Source organism: Malus sylvestris, chromosome 4 (genome assembly GCF_916048215.2).
Source record: "Malus sylvestris chromosome 4, drMalSylv7.2, whole genome shotgun sequence".
NCBI lineage: Eukaryota > Viridiplantae > Streptophyta > Magnoliopsida > Rosales > Rosaceae > Malus > Malus sylvestris.
The window spans coordinates 17,082,280-17,103,953 of record NC_062263.1 but is presented as its reverse complement, the minus strand read 5'-3'; the positions used below and the strand labels follow the sequence as shown (position 1 = coordinate 17,103,953).

The following is a 21,674-nucleotide window of genomic DNA, read 5'->3' as shown; positions in this document are numbered from 1 at the left end:
TTGATTTTCTTTAAATTGGTTTTTAGTTGATTTATTTAATTATTTTTAGTTTAAATTCGTTTTTATTATTTTAAATTCTAAAATCAATATTTTCCAAACTTTGTTTTAAATAATTAATTAAGAGTTGGTTTTAAACACAAATTATTCATTCAATCCATATGGAAAACGATGTTGCTTGAGCTACTATATACGACAACGTTGTATTATTGCAAATATTTTTAAGTGTTTTTATCCCTACTTTTACAGGCGGTAAAAATTCCTATCAGCCACAATTACCAATTGAGAGGGAAGCAGAATAATTTGGTCCTTAACCTAAAAAATACTTTCATAAACCATGGAAATTCGGCTTCAACATGTAATTTATGAATTAGATTACGTTATCAATCGAAACAAAAGCTAATGATTGTATTTTGCCAACTTGTCTTCTATCACACCTGTTGCATTTCAACCCTTAATTCCATGAGAAAACGTGAATAAAAACACTACACTTAATCCAGTTTCCAACACCAATCATATAAGCTTTAACTAATAACATGATTATCCGCAAAACTTTTATATAAATATTTGGGTAGTGTTAAAGAGACTAAATTTGCAAACTAAATGACGTGTTACCAATAAGAATGAGCATGTTTATCAATGTTTAAGTAATAAAACAATCATCAACTTCCATGTCCTTTAGTTTGTAAAATTGTCTAAAAATTTAGGAAAATGATCATCTCCGGATCCCTTCCTCCTAATCCACCAAGTTCGGGGATCCCGGCCATTGAAATTTGATCCAACGGTTAGAACAGGGTTCCTCTCAATTGGTTTGCAATTTGGTTTAAAAAATTTGGTCTCCCTAGCATTACCCTAAATTTAATCTCCCTAACATTACCATAAATATTTCTAAGGAACCTTTCATGCAACCTAGATATAAACCTTCTCTTCCTTTCTCAGACATCAAAAGATGAGGAAAAGAAGCGGGAAGGAAGAAAAGAGGTGTATCCCATTGCATGCGAGTTATTTTTGTTCATCATGGAATGCACCAGGGCATCTCGATCTTGCCTGCAGATTTTCTAATGTTGCTTTCAGTGCTTATATAGAGCCCTAGGAAGTTTTAAAGCAAGTTTAAGGTAAACGGATCACATAGACAACATTTTGTATCTCCCAGGCACTTGCTAGGCAATGAGTGAAAGAATTGTATGTTTTATGGACTTTTACAAACCATACAATAGTCAAACGCATTGCAAGAAACCAACAATGCCGAAAAATGATTTCATAGTAAAAAAAAAAAAATATCCAAAATTTGTACACATCTCCATGTTAAATGCTATTATCATCTCAATAATACTCTGCCAAAATATTTCTATGTACAAAATAAGGGCAATCCAACAATTAACCTGTAGAAGCACAATCATCGCTCTTTGGTTTGAATAAAAAGGCCTAAAAGCTTTCTGGTTTTTGGCAGAGATGTCTCCACACCAAAGAGGCCAAAAGTTGAGAACATAAGAAGGTTCTAATCCCTGATGAATATTCTTCCTTATCAGTGTTTCACCGTGAAGCAAGTGACCAGAAGTTTAATCAAATGATGGTGACACAGCAAACCAGCTGATGCCATAGCTGTGGCAGTCTCAAACCTTTTGCAATGATTGAAACCACATTTGTTAAGATCACTGGCAATGAGAATGGTAATTCCAGCAGAAGCTCACGCAGTAGCAAATGTAAGAGCAGATGTGATCGGTACTAAAAGAAACACCCGTATATCAGTAAGTTTGTGAATGGACTGATTTAGGTCTGGAACGATGGGACTCAATGCACTCTGATGCAACAAATATACTTTTCTACTTCCAAACATTTACACAGGTACATATACACAAAGCATTTCGGGAACAAATGAATGAAAAACTGATATATATCTATCCTAGAAATGAAGACAGCATCTCAAATGGCAAAAAAGGACACTCATTTTTATGTGCATAAAAATGAGTGTCCCTGGATAAGTGTCCTTTTTTGCATGCATGAGTTATAGTGATGCATTTGAAGTGTGCGATTTCTCTAAATTTGTTGACCCACCACATGTTTTATTCAAAATTTTGGTGTCAGAGGGCGGCAGGTAGGGATCGGCAAACCACACTCTCTGGTGTTGATGCACAAACTGAGGCTGTGAAACTTGTCTAAGATTGTAGTTATGGTCTCTTAACTTTAAGTTAATTATAGTTTTAGTTCTTCAACTAAAATTCCATTAGATATAGTCCTGACTGGAAGCTTGATTCCAAGTGCTGACTGATTGCTCTCTTTCTCCTTGTCTTGCAGGTAAGAACAAGGCCAAAGGAAAAGACAGGGAAAAAGCATGATATGGGATACTCTTGCTTTTAACCCTGATGATATGAGATATTCTTGCTCTAGTATAGCTTGTTTACAGAGGTATTATCGGGGGGAAAGAAAGCTGAATATTTCGAAAGGCTTCGTTGGGAGTGCCCTCTCAGATAAGAGAAAGGGTTGAGCATTTTTGCAGGTCTGCATGTCCGTTAGGGATGGAGGTCGACATATATAGGAGTCTCCCTAACATCAAGTAATAATGCTATTCCTTTACCCTGCTTGGTTATAGCACGGTAGTGGGAGCTGCCAGCTTCACATGTTTTAACTCTGTCAGAGCACTTTGAAAAAGTGGTCTGTGGTATCTGGAAAGCTGATGTTGCGTGTGAAGATTACAGACAAGCTTTATCCAAGGAGATCCAGCTCTTGAAGTTGGGAAAGTGGTGCCTCTTCGGTTTTCGAACAAGCAATCATGTCGGGGCTGGCTCTCGAGATTCGGAGAACGATGCATTTTTGATTTTTGAGAAAGCAATCCTGCTGGGGGTCTGGCTCTCGAGATTCGGAGAGCGGTTTCGATTTTTGAGAAAGTAATCATGTTGGGAGTCTGGCTCTCGAGATTCGGAGGGCGGTGCCTCTTCGATTTTGGAGCAAGCAATCTTGTTGGGAGTGTTTTCTCGAATGTAAGTAAAGGTTGGGCATGTTTGCTAGTCTACCTTGCCACGAAGCACAGAGGTTGACACACAGGGACTTTCCAATTATCCAACAGTGGTACTGTTCCTTTACCCTCTCTTCGATTTTTGAGAAAGTAATCATGTTGGGAGTCTGGCTCTCGAGATTCAGAGGGCAGTGCCTCTTCGATTTTGGAGCAAGCAATCTTGTTGGGAGTGTTTTCTCGAATGTGAGTAAAGGTTGGGCATGTTTGCTAGTCTACCTTGACACGAAGCACAAAGATTGACACACAGGGACTTTCCAATTATCCAGCAGTGGTACTGTTCCTTTACCCTCTCTTCGATTTTTGAGAAAGTAATCATGTTGGGAGTCTGGCTCTCGAGATTCGGAGGGCGGTGCCTCTTCGATTTTGGAGCAAGCAATCCTGTTGGGAGTGTTTTCTCGAATGTGAGTAAAGGTTGGGCATGTTTGCTAGTCTACCTTGCCACGAAGCACAGAGGTTGACACACCGGGACTTTCCAATTATCCAGCAGTGGTACCGTTCCTTTACCCTTGTGGGTAATAATATGGTAGCTAGACCTTCAAAATTTATGTGTCTAAACTTTGTTAGTGTTGTTTCTTTGCAATTCTTTTACCCTTCTTGGTCAGAGCGATGTAGCGGGAGCTGCAAGCTTCACGTGTCTCAACTTTGTCAGAGAACTTTGGCAAAGTTATCTGTGGTACCCATGAGTTACTGTTGCGTGTGGGAAGTGGGTGATTGAACAGTACGATTCATGTGCTTTCTACTTCGCCAGAAATCTTCGACAGAATGCCCATAATTTCCGCAAAGCTGAGTGTGCGTGTGACAGGTGCTGACAAGGCTGGAAAAGTAGGTGCCTCTTCGATTTCTGAGATCGGCCTTCGTGGTCTCTTAGCAGCCCAGCTTTTGAGAAAGCAAGCCTCTTCGATTTCTGAGATCGACCTTCGTGGTCTTTGAGCAGCCCAGCTTTTGAGAAAGCAAACGCCTCTTCGATTTCTGAGATCGACCCTCGTGGTATCTGAGCAGCCCAGCTTTTGAGAAAGCAAACGCCTCTTCGATTTCTGAGCAGGCGCCTCTTCGATTTCTGAAGCTTCGTCGAGTACAGATTTTTATAGGGGCTGACATTAAGTTCCAAAGCACACTTGAATATCCACCAGTAGAAGCTCCATTCTTGCACTTCTAAGATCTTGATTTGTCCGACCTCTTCTCTCTTCAACACCCTTGAAAATGTCTGGCCCCTCCGACTGTCGTTTTGACTTGAACCTTGTTGAAGAGGCAGCCCCGCCTTCTCCAGACAACATATGGCGCCCATCCTTCGTCTCCCCTACTGGTCCTCTTACCGTTGGGGATTCCGTGATGAAGAATGATATGACCGCTGCGGTAGTGGCCAGGAACCTTCTCACTCCCAAAGATAACAGACTACTTTCCAAACGGTCTGATGAGTTGGCTGTTAAGGATTCTCTGGCTCTCAGTGTTCAGTGTGCAAGTTCTGTGTCTAATATGGCCCAACGCCTATTTGCTCGAACCCGCCAAGTTGAATCATTGGCGGCTGAAGTGATGAGTCTCAAACAGGAGATTAGAGGGCTCAAGCATGAGAATAAACAGTTGCACCGGCTCGCACATGACTATGCTACAAACATGAAGAGGAAGCTTGACCATATGAAGGAATCTGATGGTCAGGTTTTACTTGATCATCAGAGATTTGTGGGTTTGTTCCAAAGGCATTTATTGCCTTCGTCTTCTGGGGCTGTACCGCGTAATGAAGCTCCAAATGATCAACCTCTGATGCCTCATCCTTCTAGGGTTTTGTCCAGTACTGAGGCTCCGAATGATCCCCCTCCGGTGCCTTCTCTTTCTGGGGCTCTACCGACTGCTGAGACTTCTCCTAAGCAACCTTTGTGAAGGCTCTCTCTTGTTTGTTTATTTTGACTCAAGTATATGTACATATTTGTAACTTATCGAGGATATCAATAAATAAGCTTTCCTTCATTTCAACGTATTGTGTTAAATACACCAAAGCCTTCTTCGCTAAGTTCTTTGAATTTTCTTTTGTTGAAGCTTGTATGTTGAAGCTTTGTGAGTGGAGCATGTAGGTTGAGGTAGTGTTCCCTTAATTTCCCGAGTGAGGAAAACTTCTCGGTTGGAGACTTGGAAAATCCAAGTCACTGAGTGGGATCGGCTATATGAATCTTAGAACGCCATTGTGTTCTGTCATGTGTCATGTCCTTCGTTAGATCCAAGTACTCTAAGTCTGTTCTTAGGATCTCTTCCAAAGTTTTCTTAGGTCTTCCTCTACCCCTTCGGCCCTGAACCTCTGTCCTATAGTCGCATCTTCTAATCGGAGCGTCAGTAGGCCTTCTTTGCACATGTCTAAACCACCGTAACCGATTTTCTCTCATCTTTCCTTCAATTTCGGCTACTCCTACTTTACCCCGGATATCCTCATTCCTAATCTTATCCTTTCTCGTGTGCCCACACATCCAACGAAGCATCCTCATCTCCGCTACACCCATTTTGTGTACGTGTTGATGCTTCACCGCCCAACATTCTGTGCCATACAGCATCGCCGGCCTTATTGCCGTCCTATAAAATTTTCCCTTGAGCTTCAGTGGCATACGGCGGTCACACAACACGCCGGATGCACTCTTCCACTTCATCCATCCAGCTTGTATTCTATGGTTGAGATCTCTATCTAATTCTCCGTTCTTTTGCAAGATAGATCCTAGGTAACGAAAATGGTCGCTCTTTGGTATTTCTTGATCTCCGATCCTCACCCCTAACTCGTTTTGGCCTCCATTTGCACTGAACTTGCACTCCATATATTCTGTCTTTGATCGGCTTAGGCGAAGACCTTTAGATTCCAACACTTTTCTCCAAAGGTTAAGCTTTGCATTTACCCCTTCTTGAGTTTCATCTATCAACACTATATCGTCTGCGAAAAGCATACACCAAGGAATATCATCTTGAATATGTCCTGTTAACTCATCCATTACCAACGCAAAAAGGTAAGGACTTAAGGATGAGCCTTGATGTAATCCTACAGTTATGGGAAAGCTTTCGGTTTGTCCTTCATGAGTTCTTACGGCAGTCTTTGCTCCTTCATACATATCCTGTATAGCTTGGATATATGCTACTCGTACTCCTTTCTTCTCTAAAATCCTCCAAAGAATGTCTATTGGGACCCTATCATACGCTTTTTCCAAATCTATAAAGACCATGTGTAAATCTTTTTTCCCATCTCTATATCTTTCCATCAATCTTCGTAAGAGATAGATTGCCTCCATGGTTGAGCGCCCTGGCATGAACCCGAATTGGTTGTCCGAAACCCGTGTCTCTTGCCTCAATCTATGCTGAATGACTCTCTCCCAAAGCTTCATTGTATGACTCATTAGCTTAATACCCCTATAGTTCATGCAATTTTGTACATCGCCCTTATTCTTGTAGATAGGCACCAAAGTGCTCATTCGCCACTCATTTGGCATCTTCTTCGTTTTCAAAATCCTATTGAAAAGGTCAGTGAGCCATGTTATACCTGTCTCTCCCAAAACTTTCCACACTTCGATTGGTATATCGTCTGGGCCTACTGCTTTTCTATGCTTCATCTTCTTCAAAGCTACAACCACTTCTTCCTTCCGGATTCTACGATAAAAAGAGTAGTTTCTACACTCTTCTGAGGTACTCAACTCCCCTAAAGAAGCACTCCTTTCATGTCCTTCATTGAAAAGATTATGAAAATAACCTTTCCATCTGTCTTTAACCGCGTTCTCTGTAGCAAGAACCTTTCCATCCTCATCCTTGATGCACCTCACTTGGTTTAGGTCCCTTGTCTTCTTTTCCCTTGCTCTAGCTAGTTTATAGATATCTAACTCTCCTTCTTTGGTATCTAGTCGCTTATACATATCGTCATAAGCCACTAACTTAGCTTCTCTCACAGCTTTCTTCGCCTCTTGCTTCGCTTTTCTATACCTTTCACCATTTTCATCGGTCCTATCCTTGTATAAGGCTTTACAACATTCCTTCTTAGCCTTCACCTTTGTTTGTACCTCCTCATTCCACCACCAAGATTCCTTTTGGTGTGGGGCAAAGCCCTTGGACTCTCCTAATACCTCTTTTGCTACTTTTCGGATACAACTAGCCATGGAATCCCACATTTGGTTAGCTTCCCCCTCTCTATCCCACACACACTGGGTGATTACTTTCTCTTTGAAAATGGCTTGTTTTTCTTCTTTTAGATTCCACCATCTAGTCCTTGGGCACTTCCAAGTCTTGTTCTTTTTTCTCACTCTTTTGATATGTACATCCATCACCAACAAGCGATGTTGATTAGCCACGCTCTCTCCTGGTATAACTTTGCAATCCTTACAAGTTATACGATCCCCTTTCCTCATTAGAAGAAAATCTATTTGTGTTTTTGACGACCCACTCTTGTAGGTGATCACATGTTCTTCTCTCTTCTTAAAGAAGGTGTTGGCTAAGAAGAGATCATATGCCATTGCAAAATCCAAGATAGCTTCCCCATCCTCGTTTCTCTCCCCAAAACCATGGCCACCATGAAAACCTCTATAGTTGCCTGTCTCCCCGCCCACGTGTCCATTTAAATCTCCTCCTATAAATAACTTCTCCATCTGAGCAATTCCTTGCACCAAGTCTCCAAGGTCTTCCCAAAATTTCTCCTTCGAACTCGTATCCAACCCTACTTGAGGTGCGTACGCACTAATCACATTGATAAGTTCTTGTCCTATTACAATCTTGATTGCCATGATTCTTGATGCGTAAAATAACTAAACACACAAATTAAACCCTCTTTTTATCAATTGTAGTAAAGTATGTAAGTAGGGATCGTTCTAGGCCGGGGATTAGGAGGGATTGCTAAATCACTTGGAAACTGACTTGAAAACGTGAAAACAAAGTTTAAAACACTAACTAGACTCAAAGAATGCAAAACTATACTTTAAAACACTAAAACAACCAAAAGACTCAAAACAGCCCCTAAACACTCAAAACTACCTTAAAAACACAATTTGGGCAATTTTGGGACTCTCACACAAACTTGGACAAATTTTGGTTTTCTAATGAACTAAAACACTTAAAAACATAATCTAAGACAAGTTCTAATTAATATGACTCAAAGAAATAAGATGGGGTTGATTTTTGACGAAAATAATTAAATTAAGACAAGAACAAAGTAAACAAATTTTTAGACAAATTTGGGTGAATCAAAACACTCTAACACACAACCAAAACAGAAATTAAACACTTTGAAACAATAAAGTAAAAGGGGGATTTTGGTTTTAATGAATTTGAAAACAAAACAAACTTTGTAAAACAAAACAGATTGTAAGTGAATTTGAATGAAACTTATGGATGGAAGATTAGCTAGGAGGTTATTCTCCACATATGTCACACTTGCATACAAAACGATTTCCAGTTGCTTTTCGATAAGCTATGAATACTCAACGCCCCAAATTAACCGTGAATTGCACTAATTAACCCTCAGTTTTTTCCACAAGTTATTAGGTTGGATGATTGCATACGACAACCCAAAACATTCCCTACAAGTTCCCTACATGAATTGCATAATAGAGATACAAGCAAGAATCATTAAGTTCTATGAAAAACATAAGCATTGACGAGGCACTCGTTACTATGATTTGCATGAAACTTATGCCAAGAGTTTACTTAACGTGATTGTGACTAGCAACCTTCACTACTTGTGAATATAAGTTTATAACGATTAGGTGAAACTCCCTTATATTCTAGCGTCAAATTCATGCATGAAAATTAAGCGTGCACTCTTAACCAACATACACAAATTAGTTTTTATATGAACGGATAAGTAAATTGAATTCACAACTTATGAATCACAACTGGATGTAATCAAATCATATTGCAAGTATGAACATAGTTTCGAATCACCCCCTAACTAAGAGGGGTTTAGTTCCTCATACTCACAAAGCAAAGATACATAAAATTAGACATTAAAATCAAAGGAAAGAAAACACCTAAAATGCTCCAACTTGGTAGCAAGTGCATCCAAGATTCCTCATTTCCCTTGCTTGCGGCAGATTGGGTTATGGACAGATTTTGGGTAGTTTTATGATGTAGAATGGATGGGGAATGGTATGGAAGGGTTTAGGGTGAGTGTGGAGGAGTGTTTGATGGTTGGAGGGTGGTGGAGAACTAGGCAAAGAGGGTGGAAGAAGGTGGAGTGGCTGTTATGTTTTCTAGGCACTAGAATGGTGTTTTTGGGGTGTTTTGCTTCCTAGGGTGTGTATGGACGAATTTTTGTGATAAAATGATGAATATGGGGGATTGTCCTTTGGCCAAGGGGTGTAAACATGTATTTATAGGCCCCAAAAACCTTAGAAAATCAGGTTAGGTTAAGGATGAAATGCATGGCAATTTGTGTGTGTGGTGTGCAATGGTCCAAGGGTGAAAATGAAGTAATGATGCAAAGTGTGAAGGGTAAAATGGAGTGGTGTTGTAGCTAGGGAGCATGAATGATTGTGTACATTGCATAGAGATGGAAATGGAGGTGAAATGTGTCAATAAATGGGTCAAAGGTGCAACAACATGTGTTGCACATGGCATTGGATTCCAAATGTGAATGATGGAGCATCAATTGGTGCATGTAATGGATGTAAATGTTGTCTAAAATCTAATGAGTGAAGGGAACAAGAGGTATCAAGCAATTGAGTGTAATAATTAAATGAATTGAAGCATGAAATTAGAAATTATGTAGGGGACAAGAGTGATCAAGCATGGCATGGAATCCAAAGGGAATTCTATGTGGTTTGCATGGCAAGGAATGCAAGTTGGGGTGACAGATTTTTTGGCTGTTTTCTTCATCTTTTGGACAATAATTCTTCAAATTCTTGGCCTCTTTAGTTCTCAAATTCGTCCATCCACTTGGCCCATGCATTTGCTATCCATTCCAAGCCCGAAACATGCTCCAAAGGCCTCCAAAATGCATCTTCTTGCATACCTTGTCCATAAAATCTGAAAACACACGAAAATGACTTTAAACATTAAAATAACTAAGGAAAAACGACATAAATGCACAAGAACAAGCCAACTAAGTCGCATAAATGTGCTCCTATCAATTCTATCTCCTACCCTTTTGACATCTACAACATCTTGTGTCAAGGTCTTGTCCACGATGATGGCAACACCGTTTCTCGTTCTATTTGTGCCCGAATACCATAGTTTAAACCCTGAGTTTTCTAGATCCTTTGCCTTACGACCAACCCACTTAGTTTCTTGTAGGCACATAATATTTATCCTTCTCCTCACCATAACTTCTACTACTTCCATAGATTTTCCCGTCAAGGTTCCTATATTCCACGTTCCTAACCTAATATTGAAATACCTACTTATAGCCTCTCCCGACCTATAAAATCAATATTACAATTCTTAGTATGATGTGCTAGTATTTGTAAGGTCATACACACCTGCTCCTCCAAAGCCACCAAACCATCCTTTTTAACCGTCTCATCTTGACGAAGTAAGTCACATAATATACCAAAAGTCCTTCCGTCCATTCTCAATTCGTTGATGCATTCAGTATCACTACATATCATTCAAATAACACAAACTAATCTCTCGTCTAGCAAGTGAACATTTAGTCAAAGCGGGTGTAGCATCATCAACACAAGTATTGTACAGACGCAAATTGAAGCATCTCTAACAATAAGATCAATAAAAGCTTCATTAGATCCATATCTATTCAAACTATCAAAAAATGGAAAAAAAAATGATGACATGATATTTAATATCACTGTTATTAAGGGCATTGACAAAAGCAGTAATTATGTTATAAAATGAATTAGATCAAAAGAATTCATGATATAAAGAGAACCAAAACATCAAACCGCAACAACAAAAATAAAACATTAAACAACAACAAGGATAAAACAGAGCAAAGTTAAGTATCTTCATTTGTCAAGAACTCAGAGCCATGGCCTTGAATGCTAACTTACATGCGGCATGCAACTCTATTTTTACATATCTCGTAAGGAAGAAATCATCAAAAAATGTATAGCAATTGGTATGTAACTTTTTTATTGGAATTTATGATTGGATTCTCAATACTTGATTAAGAATCTGGTGATTAGACTTGACATGAGATTAATGTTAGAGAGATCACTGAAAAGTCGTATTTTGATGTCAGATTTATCCAAATGACAAAACATGATCGTGTCTCACAATTAAATATATCAATTTAATGTATTGTAAGTAAGAATGCTATTGTCATTGGTGTAGGCTTTATGTTGAGGGATGATTGAGCTATTAGTAGATTTGGCTTTGCTATTTGAGGGCTCCAATCTATTGTACTGCATTTATTGATTACAAATATGATCTCTTCATTTCTAAATTTTCTTTTCACCTTGGTATCATGGTCAGAAAAGAAAGTAGGAAAAACAAAAATGAACAACTTTTCTCACATTTTTTTTAATTTTTTTAATAGGAAACAAGACCTAACTAATAAAAGGAAGAAAACCATCATCTACCTTCACCAAGACACCTGCAAAATACATCCAAGAGAACACCAAACACAATAAGAAACAGTAGTGTGGATGTAAATTTTCGCCTTCTTCTTCTTGGACGAAAATGCACATGCAAAACAATTAACACTTAAGGTCAAAGCCAAGAGCCTCATGCGCCCACAATGAATGGGGAGGGCTTTGGCTGAATAATCTCTGATGCCAAAGTTAGAATTTGAGAGAGAAAGTGTTTAGAGAATTTTAGGAGAAGAATGAACTTAGGTTTTGGAGAAAATGAGTGGCTATATATAGGGATATGGCTGGCCCTATTAGGAAAATTGGGACCGGGCACATTTGGTTGATTTGTGGGATTGATTGCAAGATATTATGTGAAATAATGCCTTGCAATTATTTTGGCAATTAATCAATTAATTAGGAAATTAATCAATTGATTTTAGCAATTAATCTCAATTTGAAAAGGACAATTGGGAGTTACCTTGTGGGTGAGGATTTGATGAGGAGTGATGAGAGGGTTTAAAAGAATACCATTTTAATCACTTTTGACCTCGATTGAGTTGTTATTGTCCATTGCACGCGTGTGGGAATCCTAATGTGCCTCAAGGGTAATTTTATCTTTTTACCCCAAAAGTCCACGTGTCGCCTCCATAATTTTCTTGATTATTTTTTGCTCCATAACTGCCCCTACACTTGTTGGGCTGCTCGCAGGAAAGGGCAGCATGTGTAGAGATCTTCTTTTGTTTTAGGAAACATAGGATTGTTTCCTATTTTGAAGTAGATTCCCTTTTTAATTGGAAATTAGATCCTTATAGGAAAGGGAAATAAATTACCTCTAAAGTCTATTTAAGTCTACCTTAAGTAGATGATTAAATCAACTTCAGAGAGCAATTTATTTTACCCTACAACAGAGAGAAAGCTAAAGGATATTTGTTCCCCCTCCCCTAGCAATCTTTTACACTTGTCGTGCAAAGGACCGTCTTTCGTTGCTTTCTTTGTCTTCTTTGTGCCTCACCGAGGTAAGAAAAATTAATTTTCCTTGTCTTCTTCTTGGATAGTGTTGACACGGGGCAGTCGTTGCAGTGCTAGACGAGTCACATAGCTCATGGGCTGCTGGAATACTGGGCATGCAGGCTTCCTGCCTATTGGTCCGAGAGAAAAAAAAAAGGGAAAAGCCATCATGGGTTGAGCTCTTCTACCGAGTACCGTGAATGGTGTTGGCTGCTGAGTCTTTTTTACCAGAAGAAAGGTGGGCTGCTCTTAAAAGAGAAGATAAAGAGGATATAGGCGGATGTATGGGCTCGTCTAATCGCTGTCGTGGAGCTTGCTGCAAATGAAGGTGGAAAAAAGAGATCTTCCTCACCTGCTCAAGAGATGCCGACTGAGAAAAAGCCAAAGATTTCCTCTATTGCTCGTGAGGGTCCGCCTGCTACTGATAAGCTTGTGATTGACTTGACTTCTTTAAAGGGGAAGAAAGATGAGGTTGCTACATCTGAGCCAGTGAAACCTGTCGTGTCGAAGATGGCTACTATGATTGCTGATAAGACTCAGCGTAGAAGTTCCATCATGCCCCTAGTGTCGAACTTTATGCCAAACCGTTTGTCGGGGGCTAAGTTTGATTCACATTTGGAGAGAAATTAGTTTACCCTTTCGTACTAGAGAACAATTAGTTTATCCTCTCGTACTGGAGAGCAGGCCCAAATGGGTGTCAGGTAATTGGTTTACCCTATCGCATTGGAGAACATGGTTGGTCCCCAAGGGGGTGCAATTCCTGCGATAAGTCCCTAAGAAGGGTGCAGTTTTTTTTGAAGTGAATGAGTGATCAGTTATTGTAAGCATGCAGCAGAGCCAAGCTGCAGACTACTTCTGAATTCCTCATTGAAAAACGAGTGAAACGAACGAAAACTTAGCTGTAAGGTAGGAACTGCATAACAATTGGATAATTGTCGGCTTGTGAGGTGATGCCCGTCAAGCTGCTTGAGTCTTTCGACTTTGATGTAGCTGGGGTCATACATGATACTTTATCAGATTGTATGTGTTCCACTGCTTTTCAATCTCTTTGTCATTCAGGGTGGTGAAGGTGTAACTGCCATTGCCACATACTCTACTAATCTTGTACCGACCTTCCCAGATAAGATCCATCTTTTTGGAGCATTTTCTACAAGCAGTGATGAAGGCTTTTCTTAGGACTACATCTCCAAGCTGGAACTACCGGATCCTAGCCATTTTGTTGTAGCTGGAGATAAGCTGCTGTTGGTAGGCTGTGATGCGGTGATGACCTCCACGCATTTCTCCTCTGCCAGATCTAAGTTTGTAGCCATCTCATTTCTGTTCTGCTCGATGCTTGGTAGTAGAATGCTAATACTTGGCACGATAACATTGGGATGAAAGATTGCTTCTGAACCAAATGTCAAAGAGAAATGAGTTTCACCGGTTGCACGTCATTTGGTTGTGCGATACTCCTATAGACATTCGGGAAGTTTGTCTAGCCATTTTCCCTTCTTGTCAAAGAGGGATTTCTTGAGGCAGTCGAGAATCGTCTTGTTTGATGCTTCGGCCTGCCCATTACCTTAGGGATACCTTGGCGTGGACATGTGCTTCTTGATGCCATATTTTTGGAAGAACATGGCCAAATCTTTGCCTACAAATTGTGGGCTGTTGTCTGTAACGATAGATTGAGGGATGCTAAATCGGAAAATGATGTTCCTCCATATGAAGCGTTCTATGTCCGTCTGAGTTGTGGTTGCCATGATCATTATGCCTCTGCCCCTAGTAGCTGGCGGCATTAGCCCTACCAAGTAGATTGCCCACTGCATGAATGGCCAAGAACTCGTCTGCAGGTGTAGTTCGATGGCAGATAGTACTGGTACCGGCTTGTAGCGTTGGCAGTGGTCACACTTTTGTACTAACTCTTTAGATAAATAGTAGGCCAATAGTAGCTTGCATTAAGAGCCTTCTACGCTAAGGATCAGCCTTCATAATGATTTCCACAAACGCCTTCGTGGATTGAGCTTAGAACCTTTAGGTCGTCCGGAGGCGCTAGGCAGCGATTATGTGGTCAAGTGTATGATCTTTGGACGAGAATGCCGTTCCACATGTAATAGCATGCTGCCTTTGTTTGAAGCTTTCTAGACTCCAATCTTTCCATGCAGAATGTGCCATTGACTAGGTAGTCTATAATGGAATCTTGTCAGTTTGGAGTTACACTAACCTGTGACACCTTAGCTGCTGGCTTCGCCTCTATGCTTTGCTTGTCTAGATACTCTATCGGAATAGAGCGTTTGAGTTAATGGTCAAGGGTAAAGCCTAGACCGGCTAGTGTGTCCGCATGGGCATTGTCTGCCCGTGGAACTTGAGTGAGGGTGCAAGTCTGAAATCCTTTAAGTTGCTTTCGTACCTTCTCTAGGTATTGCACCATATTCAAATGTTTTGCCGTGTACTCCCTATTAGTATGGCTGATGATTAGCTAGGAATTAGAATGGATCGCAAGCTGTTTCATCGCCAAGTCTTTTGCCATTCGGATGCCTGCTAGTAGACCCTTATACTCTGCTTCGTTGCTGGATGCTTTGAAGCCTAGAGTGATTGCCTGTTCGAGCATCGAACCGTTTGGGGTGACAAGGACCACGGCTGCTCCCGAGCCTTTGTAGATGGATGCGTCGTCGATGTGCAAATGCCAGAAGTCTCCATCGGGTGAAGCATGAGTGGCTAAGGCATGCTTAGTTGCCTTCGAGGCGTCATTGGGTCATTTTGTTGTGTCGCCTAGGCTAGGCATGAAGTTGGGGCTATGTTACACGTAGCAGGAGATGCTCAACTGCTGGTATTGGGCCACTCTAGAGTTGATTTATGGAGCAAGGGTCGGTTGGGGCCGTGTGACCGCAGCAGGAGTTGGTGCTCAACTGCTGGTACATGTTGCTCCTATGTAGAATCTTTTACGGTGACAAGGATAAAACTTGCTTCCAAATGTGTCATTCTAGTGTTCGTCTACCCTTGGTGTACCTTTTGGGCTGAGTTCTTGCGTTCGTCAGAAAACTTTTTATCTGTCATGAGTTATTACCTTTATCGTCATGCATCTGGTTTGGGCGAAATAGTGCGTCATAAGGATGGCTGCTTGCATCTGAAAGTATAACTTGAGCTTCCGTGTTGCAACAATTGTCGCCAAAGTTATCTTTTGAATTTCTGGTAGTTGGTTTCCGCATTGAGAAGAGCTTTTGAACTGTGGAATACAGGTAGTCAGGTCTTTAGCTTTTCTCGTATGAGGGTAGAACTTATTGCTGCTTCAGATACCGTCAAGCATGTAAACAAGTCTTTTGCTACTTTAGGTTTGGATAATAGGGATGTGATGTCAGGTACTTCTTCAAGTCTTTGAATGTTTTCTCGCACTCATTGTTCTATTTTTCTTATTGCTCTTTTTCGATTGAGTCGAAAAAATGGCTCATGTTGATCGGTGGACCGCAAGGGTAGCGGTTGAGTGCGGATGCTCGCCTATCAGACCTTGAATCTCCTTCAGAGTAGTGGGGGATCTCATATTCAAGATTGCTCGGATTTACCTTGAATATGCATCAACAAGCCTCATCTTAAAGTGCATGCTTCTCTGCCAGAGTGAAAGAGTCTGCCAAAGTTAGATCTTCTTTCATGATCAATTTTTCGAACATCGAATGGTCTGCTGGTAGTCATTTTTGGAAGGCTGTACTAACTATCGAGTCATTGCATCCTACTATCTTTGCCTTCTCTACTTTGAACCTCTTCATATAGTCACGAAGTGACTCATTTGGGTTTTTCTTCATGTTGAACAAAAGGTCGAACTTCTTCTTGATCGAGCGGTATGATGAATACTCCTTGGTGAAAACCAAAGGAAGATTATCAAAACTCCGAATGATTATGGCGACAGGGTATAGAATCAATCTTGCGCCTCGCCTTGTAAAGTGGTGGTGAACATCTAGCACATAAGAGCATCGTTGTTCCAATAAAGGACCATTGTGCTTTAGTAGTGATTCAAGTGTCCATTTGGGTCTTTATCTCTTTTGAAGGATGTGAAATGTGGCATGTTGAACTTGCGTGAAGGCTCTGCCTGCTCGATCTTGTCCATGAAGGGTGACCTGCTTATGTTGGTCATGTCCGGTCATAATGCCTCATCAATTACCTAGTTGCGTTGGAAATCGCACAATTGGTCGGTTAGGAGCCTTTCTAGTTTTTCCTGAATTTTCATTTGTTGGGGTAACGGATCTCTCAGCTACCCCTGCTCGTGACCTATTGGTCTAGGCTACTATTCTATGTGCTCGACTCGTCTATTTCGCGGTGGTGGTGCATGTGGTTCTTTCCTAGCAGACGAGGGAATTCCTCATAGATTGTCGGTTGAACTTGAGCCGAACTGAGTATCTGCTTCTCTGCATCCGTCGTGCTGTCTGCTCCGATGTAAGGTGAATGATGCTCCTTACAGACCTAGATGTGAATGAACACTTCGCTTGGAAGGTTGCTCATGTTGGTTATAGGAGTATTGCTCGTCCGTGAGCCTAACTGAGAGTGTATGCTCATTCGTGCACTAAGACGAGAATATACGCTATCTCGGGGGCCCAATCGGGAATGTACACTGCCAGAACGCTTGGTTCGTGGCTGGTCGAGTGGCTGCTTGCCGGGATGCTGCTAAAAAGGTTTTTTATTTGCCCTTATCTTACTCCAGGACACCTCGTCTGGGGCACATTGCATCTCAGTGCGTTGCAAAAGCTGATTCACCAAGGTCGTTTACTGTGCAAGGGTGCTTGTCAACTCTAGGACTTGTCGAGACAAATGTTGTTCTCCATTTGGGTTGGAAGAGCTTGGACGGTATGTGTCTCCTTGAGTAGTGGAAGTGTGGTAGACTCCGGGCACGAGATTTGAGTTGTGAAATGTCAAATTTACGAAGAAATGGGGTGAAAATACCCTCGGTTCAATCGTTAGCCTAGAAATTTGGAGTTGGGACGGTTGAACCGGTCTTGTACTGGTTTAGGCTGCTTGGGATACCATGGGAATGGGTTAGATCTCAAATTGGGCCGTGGGAGTGGGTCGGACCGTTGGAGTAAATCGGATCGCTGGCGTGGGCTGGGCCACATGCATGGGTTGCGCCGTGTGCGATGAGCGTAGACGCTTGGCCTGTTCCTTTTCGTGAGTTGTGGGCCTGCCAAAGGTGGCCACGGTGGTTGTTGTCGTGATGGCCATCATGGTGGCTGCTATCGTGGTGCCCAGTAGGGATGGTGCCAATCCACTCATCATTGCGTTAAGCCTCGTTGATCACTGTGGTCGAAATTCTTGAACTTTGGAATTTCCATTCATCGTAGTTCTGAATTTCTTATCATTGTATTTTTCTTTTACGTTTATTCAAAGAATTTTTGTATAAAAAATTCTAGAAATAAGAAGGTACAAAAAATCTACGAATGAACAAAAAATTAGAAATCTTGAATGCGAGAGTCTTTTACGAACGTGTAAATCAAGACTCTCAATGAAAGCACCAATTTGTGGATAGAAATTTCCGCCTTCTTCTTCTTGGACAAAAGTGCACCTGCAAAACAATAAACACCTAAGGTCAAGGCCAAGAGCCTCATGCGCCTATGATGAATGGGGGGCTTTGGCCGAAAAACCTCTGATACCAAAGTTAGAATTTGAGAGAAAGTGTTTAGAGAATTTTAGGAGAAGAATGGAATTAGGTTTTGGAGAAAATGAGTGGCTATATAGAGGTGTAGCTGGCCCTATAAGGAGAATCGGGCCCGGCCACATTTGGTTGATTTGTGGGATTGATTGCAAGATATTATGTGAAATAATACCTTGCAATTATTTTGGCAATTAATCAATTAATTAGGAAATTAATCAATTGATTTTGGCAATTAATCCCAATTTGAAAAGGATAATTGGGAGTTACCTTATGGATGAGGATTTGATGAGGAGTGATTAGAGGGTTTAAAAGAATACCATTTTGATCACCTTTGATCTTGATTGAGTTGTTATTGTCCGTTGCACGCGCATGGGAATCCTGATGTGCCTCAAGGGTAATTTTGTCTTTTTACCCCAAAAATCCACGTGTCGCCTCCATAATTTTCTTGATTATTTTTTGCTCCACAAGTGACATTTCCATTTGAAAAAATAAATAAATAAAATGAAAACAACCACTATAGACTTAAGTTTTTAGAAAATAAAACGGGCCAAATGCAGAGGCAGCAACAACAAAGAACCCAGCAACAACAAAGAACCAATAAGAACATGCTCCATTATAGCCAAGGAAAAAGAGAGAACATAGCACGACTATAAGCGAAGCTAAAGTTGAATATAAAACTCAACACCACCTCAGCCGATATGGGAAAGTTAAGGGGGCAAGGGATCATGTCTTTTGAAATTTATATCAAATCCACTTCATGACAAATATTAGAGATCAGGAGGTGTTGATCATATGAAGAAACAATAGTTAGAATGCAGAAAAGAAGAAATTTGAAAACCCAAATTCTAATCTCAATTTGAACCTAAAAATAAAAACCCTAATTTTTTCAAGTACGAATGTCTATTATTGAAAATTTCCCGAGCCCAAAACAACGAAATTGAACAAAGCACAGTAATATTATGATTTGCAAAACAAAATCAAAGAAATAAATCATCGGATAAGAAATTTACCAGACGAGGAGCAGATGAGGGTGAGCAGGATGTAAACGAGGGTGAGGAGGACGAGGATAAGAGAGTAGGGCGAGGAGCGAACAAGACGTGCTACAACTCTCTCTCTCTCTCTCTCTCTCTCTATCTCTCTCTCTCTTTCTCTCTCTCTCTCTCTCGCAGGATGGACGACGATTCTCTTCCTCAAGGGAGGGTCTTAAGAGTGGTGAAATTTGGGGGTTCTTGCTAAGAACTCCTAGCGAATGAGATAATCTAAATGAACTTTGTGTAATCTCATTAAACTTAATCCTTGTGCATACCAAACATAGGACCACATTAGTAATTTAGGTCCAACCCACCTACGAAGGTGAAACAAACAGCCCAGGAAAGACTAGGATTTGAAAAGAAAAGTAAACTCGTAGACTTTTGTTGTCGGCGAGGCATGAAGATGATAAAAGGACCAAAAAGGCCCTGTAAGCAAATATCTATCAGAATCCCTCCGTTATTCGCTGTAAGTCTCCCAAATTTCTCTCTGCACGATCGATCAGGGTTTTTGATTTGGGCAATCGATTGAAATTCGAAGAGTAGAAGATGATCGAGGTGGTACTAAACGACCGTCTGGGGAAGAAGGTGAAGGTGAAGTGCAACGAGGATGACACCATCGGCGACCTGAAGAAGCTGGTGGCGGCTCAGACGGGCACCCGCTCCGACAAGATTCGGATTCAGAAGTGGTACAACGTCTACAAGGACCACATCACTCTCAAGGACTACGAGATTCATGACGGCATGGGCCTCGAGCTCTACTACAACTGAAGGTTGGGAATTGAAATCTCTCTGTAATTTCAGATTTTAGGGGAAATTGTGTTAGTTTTCACGGAAATTATGTTAGTTTTCACGGTTTGTGATTTGTTGGGTGAATTGGGTTAAGTTTTAGGGTTTATTTATATGAGTTAGCTTCCTTGTCGAATTTCAATTATTAGAACTAAGGGCTTGGGTATAATCTTTGAAATTTCATCTTTTATTATGCTATAAGTTATTAATTTTACTCAATTTGGGGCAATTCGATTGTTTGTTAGGTTTTTAGAATTGTTGGATGAATTGAATTTTTTGAGTTTTTGGGTTTCTTGTGTTAGTTAATATCCTCGTCGATTTTCAATTGGTACTAGTTTTTAACTTTTTATGGCTCTGACATAGTGAAGTGATGCTCTGTAGGGATTTATTTTTTATTTTTGTATGAATTCTTAGCTGCCGACCCCACTTAGTGGGAAAGGGTTTGTTGTTGTTGTTGTTGTTGTATGAACTCTTAGCTAGTAGGACAAAGGCAATTAGGTTTGTGCCTCTTTAGGCATGACTAGCCCTGCAAGGCCAGTTCATCCCTATATAAAACCAGCAGACAGACCTTAATAGGACCAAAGAGTGAGGCTTGGTGTTTGGTTGGGGCTTCTGTTGTGTTCAACTGTTAATTAAATATGACGAATGAAATAGGCTTGATCCGTGGATGGACTTAGTTAAGAGTGCCGGTTTTCTGTCATTTAGATGTTGGAAATCAACCAACCTTTCGATGAATATCGGCTTGTGGCATGTATTCCATGCAATGCTGGAGTCTTGTTTTGCCCAACATGGGTATATCAAACAAACTTAAGTGTCCATGTGAAACAGTACCCACTGAGTCAATATCCATGTCTAGCAGCACTGACCCATTTTTGGCCAAATTGATGAAACTTATACCATCTCTTTTAATTGGAAAATAGAGAATCCTCAAGTGGTATCTTAGTGCCTGGTTGAGAATGCTTTTGCAGAAAGCACTTATGAGGCTTCTCACAAGTGTTTTTTTTCTTTCTTTAATTTTCTACAAGCACAACATGTTTATTAAAATCCAAGTGCTTTCTTGGTGTGCCTCTTCAGGAGGCACTAAAGAGGGGTTTTTGTGATCCAGAAACGCTATTCAGTTGTTCTTCAAGTGTTTTTGGTTATCTTAAACCAAGTGAAAAGCCTACATCACTTAGCAGTTGTCAGTGAATAATGCATATATACTAATTGGTAGATAATTTTCCATCTTACCATCAAGGCATCTTCTGCCATTGATGAAGGTGCATCCTAAGTTTTCTTCTCCCTGATTTGGAAGTTTCAGAACATTAACATAGAAGTTTGTGTGTGCTTTCAGGTGTTGTGGTCTTATTACAATGCACTGGCGCTGGGATTGGCGTTTAGTCTCTATAAGAAGTGGCTGTATGTATTTCAAAGTGTAGAATGGTGCAGATTCTTGTGTTTCCTAAAACTATTTGGCTACATACATACAAGTATTACCCGCATACACATTTGTGTAACGGTGTTGCCATGCATTCAGTCTAGTATTCAGTAATGATAGTTTGCGATTGTCATACGGTGAACCAGTGTGTGTGTGTGTGTGTATTTATGGGTGAACTGTCAATTTAGCCTCTGAATTATCATCTGAGTGAAAATTAGGTCCCTAAACTATTTTTTCAAAAAAATCAGCCCATGAAATTATAAAAATCTGTCAATTACATTCCTAATATTATATTTGAAGCTATTATATTTAATTTTTGGTCAATTTAAATAATATT

General features: G+C 40.5%; 1 protein-coding gene across 1 annotated transcript; it reads left to right on the top strand.

The window, feature by feature from the left end:
* The first annotated feature begins 19,562 nt into the window (after positions 1-19,562).
* Positions 19,563-21,472, top strand: LOC126618020 (ubiquitin-like protein 5). The gene is made up of 2 exons (XM_050286093.1): positions 19,563-19,904; positions 21,254-21,472. Exon 1 carries the CDS (start codon positions 19,681-19,683, stop codon positions 19,900-19,902), a length of 222 nt encoding a protein of 73 aa, XP_050142050.1. The 5' UTR covers positions 19,563-19,680; the 3' UTR covers positions 19,903-19,904; positions 21,254-21,472.
* Positions 21,473-21,674: the final 202 nt, after the last annotated feature.